The sequence below is a fragment of the Ptychodera flava genome, chromosome 22, assembly GCF_041260155.1.
Source record: "Ptychodera flava strain L36383 chromosome 22, AS_Pfla_20210202, whole genome shotgun sequence".
Lineage (NCBI taxonomy): Eukaryota > Metazoa > Hemichordata > Enteropneusta > Ptychoderidae > Ptychodera > Ptychodera flava.
Window position 1 is genome coordinate 22,987,958 of NC_091949.1, and position 12,328 is coordinate 23,000,285.

The window sequence follows — 12,328 nt, forward strand, 5'->3', positions numbered from 1 at the left end:
TGAGCCGCTAGTACCTTACGTTTTGTTGGGTAATTTTTAGACTAGATGACGTCACATGAACTGTTTACAGTAATGCATCATTTCATAGCAAAAAGTGCCATTTTATGCCAAGGGTATAAGATACGTAATATTTCAAATGTTGGCAACATACAAGTTTAAGCCCTAAGCTACTATAACAAGAACGTGTCCTTGTCGGTTTACCTTGATAGCCCCTAAAAGTGTTTATTGCAATGGTTGGCAAAGACTGCTTACCTTTGTTTCCTATGTTTATTATTGGCAAAAATCAGACCTATCGTTGACCGCAGTTGTTACCCCTGGCAACTGGTGTCATAAAGCTAGTTTTACCTGTCTAGCACTGTTATTCTACTTAAATGGAAAATCCGCATTACATACACACGTAGACATAAGAATTATACAGTTTTATGTTCAAATAACATTGATATGCATATTTTAATTTCAAACGGGCACACCAAGGCCCTACCACTCAGGACAACATAAATATCAGCCAATCAGCGATCAGGTTATGATCTCTGTAAGTCCGATATAAAAAGGATGAGCTATAAAAAATCGACACATCAATTGTTGACGTTCCTGTTGACTTAAGGTGAGTATTTAATGATCTTTGTGTTTGTTTGCGATATGGTTTTGTTTTATGGCCTGACCAAAATTGAAATTAGACAAAACTAAGTAAATCTTGAAAGAGTATAATCTGACCGTATGGTCATTCAAAAAAAAAAAAAACAAGGGATAGTCAAAATATGGGTGAAATTACTTTTTCGGCCCTTTTGCTGCATATTTTCTGGATCCTAAGTGCATCGGTAGTATTGCCACTGATAAAGTAATATACCCCTATGTGGATCGCAACTTCGTCATTTTTGTGCATGTTAGAAGGCTTTTGCGACAAAATATTATTTTTTTAATTTACAGATACACTTTTCCGCCCTATTTAAGTCGAGTCCATCCACTGAATAAAACACGAGTGTTGCTGTACCGTGTGCACGCAATGATTTTTGTCTGGCCTTGTAGATACCAGCATACTGGCTGAAAATAGGAAAAAACAAACGAATATGGAACTTTCAATCTCGTGTCAGGATAACATTTCAAACCGAGATATAAAATACACAAAACCAGATATTTTTAAATTGGACACAGTGAATCAGGCGGCGACAAAATCCATAATTGTCAGTTTTACTGCCAACGTCTAAAAATTGCGGACGTGGTGATGACAGTATGTGATTGATTACAACCAAATTATCAACGTATGGTGGGGTTATTTTTGGCCGAAGTTGTTTTGATATTTTTGTAATGTTTTATGATTTGTTAATTCTTTGTACTTATTTGTTACTCGTTGTTAAGATGCCGTATTGTTTTCAATCTTTCATATTTCTTAAATTTCTATTAATAGTCACTTAGAGTGGTATTAAGCATTCCAATTATCGTTATATATATCGCCTTAGCCGCAGATTTGGAGACATACCATTCGGTGAAAAACAAACAAAATTATGACCGTTCCATTTGGATTAACAGAAACTCGGAGAGGCAGTAGTAGAAGTTCTAATACCCTTTGATTAATTGTAATTTAATTATAAGTTTCTATTTATGATCGTTTTTGTTTGTTTTTCTTCTGATAAACCGTTACATCGTTTCGTGGAGCCAATTAGTTTTTCACGGTGATATGACCATGTTTTGTTCAACCGCAGTCTGTCATCTATTTTTATCGCAATACGTCACTCAGCCAGCGATGATCGGTTCTTGGACAGATGGACACGTAGAACAGCTGTATACTATGAGAACTGTGTGATTTTACCAAATGTTACTGATGGCAGTCTTATAGTCGGTATCGGTCTTGCATGCAAAACGATTTGAAGAAGAGCCACACAGGAAACGCTCAACAGTTATGTCGGCCAAGTGCTCCGTTTCCTCGTCTCGCTGCAAACTAATTTTGAATTCAAGCACGAGTTTTAATCATACTATCATTTAATACACTTGTGTGTATAGGTGTTGCAATATATATCAAAAGCATAAATATATCATTTTTTGCAGTTCTAATGTGGTCCTAGTTTTGCTATGTGAAAACATAACTACATTCGACCCATCAAATTAGCGTCACTTCGATGGAAACGATTGATTATTATTTGTCGACGTCGATTGATTCATATTTCGATGTCACGATTTTTAATATCTGAATTTTACACTAAAATAAAATTACGGTCGTCACGCTCAAAAGTTAATATTTATTTCTTGTGTTGAACAAATTAGCTTTTTATCATAAAATATTTGAGTATTTGCCAACAAAATGGACCCCGTTTACTTTTGAAGAGAAATATGCGCATATTTTTAATTTTATTGTAGTCACCCGCAACTATTCTAGGGAAATATGCAAATGACATCAACGGCGACAGATGGTCTCGATGACTTTATTGCCCAACCCTGGTTTGTTGATTTCATGCATACATAATTGGTTACATTATCGAAAACAACTAGATACATTATTTTATTTGCGGCATCTGAATAGTAGGCGAAAACTGAATAATTAATATCTCGGCTAAAGATCAAGGTAAAAAACCTAAATGTCCTATTCATCGAAATAACTATTCTTGGCAAGTTTCCAACTAAGTTTTTTACTATTCGTGGCATTCCTGTATAAAAAAGCAACAGACAGGCTACATTCAAAGAGCTGAAATTAAAAATTTGCTCACACTTTCCTCGTTGGATACTTTAAACTTTCTCTTTGACAATGGCGAATACGAATCAGAATACACAAATTATACGAATATACCGTATATTTGAAATTCAGAATGTCCGCCAGACCAAATATCAACTGTATAGGGGGAATTGAATTTACGATTTTCTTAGAAAAGACAGTGGCTGCTTCGTTTTACTTCACGGGTTTCAAAATGAGATCAAACAGAAAACAGGCCCTGAAGGTATTGGAAAATTGAAAAACCGTCCCCTAGGTGCATGTGATGTTCAACAAGTGGGAAGCAAATATACATTTGTCCATACCCCTTCCGGGTAAATTTTCGCTAAATGTCAGGTTGAGATATCGTCATTACAATAACCGTTCGTCATATCGCCCAAGAATGCGCCGTGTACATATCGTATATTGGCCGCACTTTTGGCATTTCGGGCTGACGTATCCGGGTGACGTATGTACAAGTTCTAGTGTCATCAAATACCTTCTCAAAGCCACTACCAGCTCATTGACAAACAATCATGGACTCTGGAAGGAGGATGGACCTATACATGCCCCATCAATTCCCACATTTCTCCTCCCTGCACACCTCTCCCCCCTCCCCACACACACACACATACACATTTGGCATCCTTCCAAAACACGTTCTATGTAACCATATATGCCACAATGTGTAACAAATGACTAATTTTAAACTCATGTTCAGACAAAATTGGTTTTACAGTCAAGCGAGGATACCTGAATTTTCTGCTTGCCTGTATGCTATTTTTAATACGGAAGTGGCTTTAAAAATATGCCAATAGAAATTTACATGATTAAAATACTAGCTACCTGCTACCTGAGATAGCTTGTCAGTAAACCCGTTTTCTGACTTTAATGAGAATTCATAGCGTTTTGGATCCTAATAGCGACATTTCAGTAATCCGTATTAGACTATAGTGAATTGCTTGCATATCAAAGCGTCCGCTTATTTGATATTTCAGCGTGCTAAAAAGACGTTGCGGGCTAGCCAAAAATAAGTTGATTTTTGATGAAACGAAGCAATCGTCAGCGACAAATTGTCGGTTTGAATTAAGCTTGAATTTGAATTATGAATTTGCAGTGCACGCATGTATGCGTAAATAAAACAGTTTGAATCAATGACGTTTCAGATAGATTCAGCAGTCAAATTAGCATAGATGAATAATAAACGAGAAATTGACTCATTATTGCTGGGAAGCCCGCTCACTACAGAAACAGTCTGAAAACAATAAAAATCCATATGTTGTTTCGACTACATTTTAGTGCTTTTTACATTCCAACCAACGTGACTGGCTTACCAAAAACACTCTCAATTAAAATTTTGATCAGTTAGGCCTCAAAGAAAAATTTCTCATGTGCCAGCACTTCATCTTGCCGTAATGTTGCCGAGAGTAATGAAATATTATCGTTTAAAGAAAATTACGCGACTCATCAATATTTCCAGCTTCTCAGACAGTATTCAAATGTTACGTTACAAACTCAAGTGTCTTAAAATGTCAGTAATTTTCAGGTTTGAATTGTGAAACTGCCGCAGCACAGCGATGGATAAAGAGTGCGAGAGGTTGAATGGCGCCATGGACAGGGCCATGAGAGGGCTACGTAAGTATGAGTATTCGCAATATACAAATAGACATTATTCAATCATTGAAAGCGAAAAAGTAGGCATTTTAAAGGAAAACAGCAGTTTCAGATGATGCTTTGCAAATGATGGGCGTGTACACGCCGCCTGTATCAACATCCCTAGCTAAAGTTGCAGCTGTTTCAAGTTGCATTACATTATTGATTTATTTTCGATTAGAGTAGTTTAATATATTCATAGAGGGATCTGCAAATATTTGATGGTAATCGGTTTCATACCAGTAACTCTTCAGTGTCTCGAATTAATTTACGGGTTTATTGCAAAACACATTTGCTAATTATATTAACAGATGTATGACGTAACATTGTGACTCGGTTGCCTCGATCGAATGATCCTGGCAATGCAGGGAACGCGCGACAAAAGTGAACAATTAGGTAGTATGCGCCTCGAAAGTGAAAGACTTAAACTTTTGCTAAAACTTTCCTCAAACAATATTTCAAGCATATTCTTTCAAATTAAAAATACAAATTGGAGGGGGTCAACATGCACATTTCGGTACTACAGAATAACATTACCCAAGATTTACCGATTTGAAATTAAAAATGGCCACCATCCCTGTGTTAACTCTATGGATTAAAATAAAGTTTTCGATTTGCGAAAAACTAAGGTGGCGAAAAGTTTTCTTACACCAAGAGCTTTAAAATGAACCCCCACAAGTGGTAGATCAGAAAAGAATTGTAAAAGTTTGAGAGTCCGAATATCTGTACCCAAGGCGCATTCATTCACAGGGCGGGAGATCGTGTGTTTCTTGCGACTTCCACCGGATTTGAAAGTTTTAAGAAGCGTCCTAGGTGGAGCGATCTGCATGTCTCATGCACGGGTCAGGAGCCGAAGTTCGTCGTAACGTTTTTCCTTATGCGTGACATTTGGTGCAAACTCAAAGTCGCCAGGACCGGACCGTGTCGCAGACAATCGACGAGTAAGATCAGTACATAACATTCGAATCCCTTGAGGACTATCATTCACAAAAAATGTTACGGTAAATATTGCCAACGTTCAAATCACCATTATTCCTAGCGGGTGTGTTTTTTTTCTGTCTTCACCAAGAAAGGCTCTCAAAAGAATATACAGGTTAGTTCCAGGAGGAAAATCCGGCCTAGTCTTCTACTTGCATGTGTGGTGTACTAACAAAATTACATGAGAGGATATCTTGGTGATATCTTGTTATATGGCACATAGGCATCTTTCTGTTTGTTGATTTATTTGTTTTCTTACGAACTAACTCTCCATCTTGCAACAGGAACCGACGATAAAGCTATAATAGAGATTTTGACGAATAAAAGTGACGAGCAGAGAAAGGAATTATCCGCAAAATACAAAGAATTATATCAAGAGGTATGTGCGACAATTGGTGTTTGACGTTGGTTCTCGGGTTTCTCCCATTGGTGTTTCAAAGAGAAAAAAGTATGGTGCATTACAATCTATCATACATTATTTATAGCCCATTAGTTATTGCTCGTAATTTGCACCACAATAAGTATAAGGTTAAGGTCAAGTCCATGAAACAAATATACAACATACATTCCATATATGCAATTACAGAAACATTCATCTTTTGACACACGACTGACTGCAATTCTTCTTGCAAAAAACTCACAAGAGTACATTCGCACTTTTCATAAAAAGGGTTCCACGTGTAATGATTGATGATTTCCACAACGTCATACTGGTGCACATGCGCAAAGCTGAACAGACTTTATATTAACAAGAAGGCACAATGTGACGATATATGAGACATCGACACAATCGGTGACTTATGAGTATGAGAAGTAGGTGTTATTATCAAATTTGTCCGCCAAATTGAAGTCAATGACTCACATGATATGATGTAAGCTTCGTATACTTTGACGAATATATCGCGACATGTCGGCATCACAGATATATATTCCTTGTGAAATTTAAAAAACAAAGCTCTTTTAATTGATTTAAATTTCGATGGAAAACAACAGTTTCACTCGAATGTGCAAAATACCCACATCAGAACAACTAGTATTGTAGTACCATTTAGAAATACGTCTATTTCAAAAGCGAAAGATCACTTGATCATTTCTTCAAATCGAAAAATCAGAAAAGAAAATCGACTGAGGTGACTTTGTATAGGAAATAAGGAATATAAGCCTGTGTGTGAACTATGTTCAAAGAGCAGACGACAGTTACAGCTCTGCAATTCAGCCTTAACGCGTGAGTCTTTCCGCAGGACCTTCTCGACAGTCTGGAGAGAGCAACAGCCGGAAATTTCGCAAGGTCATCTGTGGGTTGTTGAAATCCCCCGCACAAGTGAACGCTGGGTACGTGAAGGATGCTCTCGAGGTAAGTAGACATTTCTGACGATCAAAGTCCTCTTGCGTTCTGTCATCGATGGTACAGCTTGGTGTATCTGTGAAGTTTCGATGATCATAGCAAACGTTAGCCGTACAAGTTCCCGTTGCGGCAAAACGTAACAATAAAGTAAAAGTGTCACATGAAATGTAATTGTTCTATTGTCAGGTTTTTATTTTTGAGTGCATGTCTTATTTATTATAACTCCTGAAAACATTTTAATCTACAAGTATTCAACTCGCACCCATTATATCAAGGGCAAAATTATATCTAATAAGAATTGAGGAAACACGAATGTGAGCGAGCTATAGACGTTAATTTGGCCTTAAGGTGGTTCGTGCCTCGAACATGACAGATAAAATAGTACTCAAACTTTCCTCAAGCGAACTTTCAACCATTCTCTTTCGAAATAAAGAATGAAATTCAGGGATCACCGTACAAACTTTTGATACTAGCGGAACAAACTGACCGCCATTCCTGTGTTATCTCCATGGGGGATAACATTTTCACAAAATTAAGCCGTTGGAATTTTTTTTTACTCCATAAGCTTCTAAATGAGCACCTACAAGCAGTAGGCCAAAAGAATTTTGTAAAATTTTGAGAGCCCGAAATGTATCGCCGAGGCGCATTCTACCTTGAAAAGATGATTATGCTGACGCAATAATCTTGGTCAGACCTACTTCATTTCGTTCGAGGACTTCAGGACAAAAATGCTCTTTCGCTTGAGAACAAAATAATTTATATAATTTACTGAAAAGCCAAACACTTGGCTTCACCCTGCCGCAGGAATAAAAAACGCATATAAATTGTTGATGCAGAGAAATATTCTACACTCTAATATGATGTTCTCAAGATTCGCAAAACAAAGTGTCTCATTGTTTTAAGTGAAGGAGCATGTACCAGTCCATTTCATAAATATTACTCTGCCATTCGTTTATGAACTTTTGCAAACAATTATTTTACCAGGGATTCCGTGTTGATTATGAGGCCCTCATCGGCGTCATCTGTGTCTTGAATAATGAAGAAATCAAAGCACTGAAAGAAGCTTATCATGAAGGTCAGCCGTAAGACGTTTTCTGACTTCTGTGTTTTCATAATGTTCTGTATTATTTTCAGTTACTCCGATATTCAACAGAAATGTGAGCACCAGCTTAAAGGGATACAGTCGTCGGAACTGCGCATGTGCGAGTTTCTTGTTTACAAACAATGTATTTCGTGCACGATATCTAGATGCACCTCATCGTCATAGCTGCGACATATAAATTAGACGATATAGATTGTGACAGACATGTTTTAACTTTCATCGATCACCATATCGACGCGCCTATTCATTTCACTCTAGGCTTTCATCAAAAGTATGCAGAGAGGGTACATTTTCACTGAAAAAAGTTCCAAAAATTGAGCTATATTTTGCTGTGGTTTTGAAAATCGACACAGAACATCATAACGATGCTCAAGGTGGAATTATTTCTTCTATCCCGATTTTAAAAGGGATGTCATTCCGAGCTGAATGAGAACTATCCAAAAATATTTGAGTATGTACTGCTGCTAGATGTAAGGGGCGATTGGTAGAAAGACTAGTCTTACAGAGATATCTGTGATTTTCAAATATTTCTTGCAACGCAGCCAGGAGTTGACATTTACGTATGCTGAAAGTGTTTATGTGGAAGTGATTGCGCTACGATAATTTTTAATATGGCTTCGAAAATCTTGCTCTGAATGTTGTTATATTTGAAAGTATGGAAGTATATTGTTCATCAAGATAGTGTGTGGATGAGAGCAAGTACAAAATATGCCTATTAAGTAAATTTAAATTGCAGAATTTGGAAAGAAGTTGGAGGAGCACGTGAGAAGCAGAACTTCGGGAGATGTGGGGACTATGTTGGTATCGTTGTTACAGGCTAACAGATCTGAGAGTACCGAAGTGGATGAAGGCCAAGCTAAAACCGATGCACAGGTTAGAAATACGAGAGAGAGAGAATGAGAGAGAGCAGAGAGAGAGAGAGAGACACAGACAGACAGACAGACACACACACACAAAGACACACAAAGACACTCACAAAGACACACAGAGATAGAGACAGACAGAGACAGAGAGACAGAAACACAGACAGACACACAGACACACAGACGACAGTGACAGAGCAGAGATACAGACAGACAGACGCAAACAGACAACGGACAGACAAATAGACAATGCAGAGACAGACGATAGAACAGACAGACAGAAAGCTAGGGAGAGATACAATATGATATGGCAGCTAAATATCCGTCTGTATATCGGCCGGTTTGTCTGTCTTCAGAAAGTTATGGAGTCTTCGGAAAATTATGGGACCATAATAATTACCCCACGAAGCTATGGTTAGATAGGAAAAAATGTGGTTTTGCTACTATTTCCACCAAAGCAAATTAATGTCATATGTTTCTATAACAGGAGTTGAAGAATGTTTTCTATGCAACCTTTGGGGGCGACAAATCTGTTCCCATCACCATATTTGTAAACCGCAGCTACGATCAGCTGAGAGCCACCTTCAACGAGTACGCCACACTAACAAACAGTACCATACTGGCTGACATTGAGTCCAAGCTTTCTGGGAATTTAGCCAAAGCATTCCTGACAATCGGTGAGTTATTCATGAGTTTACTTTGTCTTTTTGTATGTATGTATGTATGTATGTATGTATGTATGTATGTATGTATGTATGTATGTATGTATGTATGTATGTATGTATGTATGTATGTATGTATGTATGTGTACATGAAATCAATGCAAAGCTAAAATTCCGAGGGATTGGTTATGTCCGTTTCAATCAAAAAAGTTGCGTTGTCACAAACAGATAACACATATATATAATTCTGTTTCTATCAAGCTTCATTGGTGATTGATGACGTCAAGTACTATGCCAAGACGCTGTATGATTCGATGAAGGTAAAGTTAGCATCAAAAGTAGCAATATTTATTGAGTCTTTTTTTAATTTAATGAATATTCGTACTTGGCTGAAAGGGTACATTTGCAGAGTTATTAGCAAATGGTGACACAATACGGTGGCGCTGTGTTCGAATCCAGAGATCGTTTTTATAAGATTACAAAACGATGTCCTATGGATGACTTCAAGACTAGGAGCCTTTATATTATCTATACACCCTTTTAAATAGACGACGTTCGCCTACTATACTTAGCAATGCATGCGAATCAAAAGTCCATTTGAAATCCGCCCAGGACTTGTATCCCAAAAGAAGCTCATATTCTTACCTTTCTATGGATATTTGGAATAAATGAAATTTCTTGTCTCGATCTAGAATTCCATGAGGTCTAAAATCAAATTTGGGGAAACAAGGACATCGCACCATAAGGCTGGCAAAAATATTCGGTAATATTAATTTTATTTATCTTTACCGATCACAGGGTCTTGGAACCAGGGACGCCATATTAATGTTTGTTGTTACCAGGACATACAGGACAAAAATGAAGGAAATAAAACCCGCTTACCTGAAGGAATACGGTGAAACATTGACGAGCTGGATCGAGGTTAGTCTTAAAGTTTCATAACCTGTGTTTATACATTTCTGTTATTGCTTTGTTTAAAAAATAAAATTTCTCTTCCCTTTCCCGAAAATAGTCTCGAAAAGCTTAGTGATCAACATGTTAAAAAAGAACTTGCATGTGTGTAATATCACATGTAATTGTTATCGACTGAAAGTCTAGACTAGATTTCATTTGTCAGCATGCAATATTGCACGCACGCAGTCACACATACATACATTTTACATACAATTTACATACATAGTACATACATACATACATACATACATACATACATACATACATACATACATACACTGTCGAGTACGTACACATAAACAAAGACATCGTCTGTATTTTTCAGTCTATTAAGTGTGTAATATCAATATGCTAACCAATTAAACGGTAATTAATGTGTTTCAATGATTATCTTTCCTCGCTATAAAAGGATGATACTTCTGGAGCCTACAAGAGAAGCTTGTTGGCTCTGGTTGGCCCAGAAGGAGGTGAGGAGGCCCCAGCCGAGTCAACTGATCAAGCAGCGAAACCCGAAACTCAGGACCAAGGCCAGGAACAGGCCACGGAACAAGCAGCGGAGGCACCGGCTGAAGAGCCACCAGCAGAGGCGACAGAACAGGCCGCTGAATGATGTCAGTCAGCGCCACCTATCGGCCTGTACACGGCCTCATTATAAGTCACCAACCTGTTTAAGCAACTGAAAAAATGTGTCGCGTCTATTATTTCGAAGAGTAACACATAAGTATTCATTTTTTCACACGTAAATTAAATAAGTATTGTTTCAGTATGCAAATTTGGAGATTATAACTCATTATTAATTGAGGAAATTGATTTGCCCTGATCTACTCTGTTTTTTGTCTACAGGGGATAAGAATATATCGATAGTTTATGCAATTTGCTAGTCTGTCAGTTTTCTTCAACAACTTGGGCTGCAAAATTACGAAGCTTTTGATCCTATGCAAAACAGATTATTTCTTCAGCCTAATTGAATGAATTTATTCAGCATCTAGCTTGAATATTTTTGAAAGTAGTTAATTCTTCTTTTTAAAGTAGATTAAAATGTTTTCGGTCAATTAGTGGACAATATGTCAGATTTGTAAGAAGTCAATGTTATTTTACAAAAACTTTGTAACAAATGCTGGAAGAGGTAATCTGCATTTACATTTTATTTTTATTTTCAGCCTTTGAATAATTTGCTACGTTTATATTTGTTCTTTTTTTCAAACTCACTGTACAGAATTTGAGTTGAGTGCGAGTTGGCTCCAAAGTCAGTTAAATCTTCAGAACCTCTTCAGAAATGTAGAACGTTGACGTAATATTAATTGATCTGTTTTCGTGATGTTTATGAACTCGGTGGTTATATTTAGAACACTGAAATAATCTGCATAAAAGCGAAGGTTTAAAAAACGAAGTGTAGCTAAAACAATGCAAGATAAAGCTGTCAAGCAGGCTTACCGATGTGCCTTACCCTTTCACCACCATGGATTCACCCAAATCCATTGTTCTGAATAGTGATTGTGGACCTGAGTACAGGAAATCGGGGTGAACATAGGTTAAAAGTGTTTCATTCGAATAATATCTAATTATCTCTTTAAAGTCTTAAACAGCATGGGTAAGTTGTGTCAGCTCCGTAACAGAAATAAAAAACAAAGAAACTTCCAGTGAAGTGATCATGGTTTTCAAGACTTTAGGATATCCGTCGCATATGTGAAATGTATCACTTTCCTATTCAATTATATTTGCTACAGTGAGATAGATAAGTTTGCAATTGTATGTCTTTTCTGTGTTTCACTGCATGAATAAATAAACACTTCTCAACTTATGTGCGACTGTTTAATGCTTGGAAAAAATCTGTAACATCACGTGACAGTGTGGAAGGAATCAGATATGTCACAGGAGGATGAAAAAAAAATACAGACATATCTATATCAGCCTATACCATGAATGTTTTTCCACCTGCTGTAAACTTCGGCTTTATATGCCCCGTTTCTAGATTGCTTTATTTTCTCATGGGATATTCTCAAAATCATATTTATAATTCTTCTACACTGTTCATTTTCTATTGACGCAGTAGAGGATTTTCTGAAAATGTACTTTACCCTTTCCCCATTG

General features: G+C 37.1%; 1 protein-coding gene across 1 annotated transcript; it reads left to right on the plus strand.

Annotated features, from left to right (window-relative positions):
• Positions 1-531: 531 nt before the first annotated feature.
• LOC139122990 (annexin A5-like) lies at positions 532-12,038 on the plus strand. The gene is made up of 10 exons (XM_070688922.1): positions 532-604; positions 4,217-4,315; positions 5,596-5,690; positions 6,553-6,665; positions 7,641-7,731; positions 8,495-8,631; positions 9,109-9,298; positions 9,545-9,603; positions 10,082-10,204; positions 10,647-12,038. The coding sequence occupies exons 6-10, from the start codon at positions 8,554-8,556 to the stop codon at positions 10,845-10,847; spliced, it is 651 nt and encodes a 216-aa protein (XP_070545023.1). The 5' UTR covers positions 532-604; positions 4,217-4,315; positions 5,596-5,690; positions 6,553-6,665; positions 7,641-7,731; positions 8,495-8,553; the 3' UTR covers positions 10,848-12,038.
• Positions 12,039-12,328: the final 290 nt, after the last annotated feature.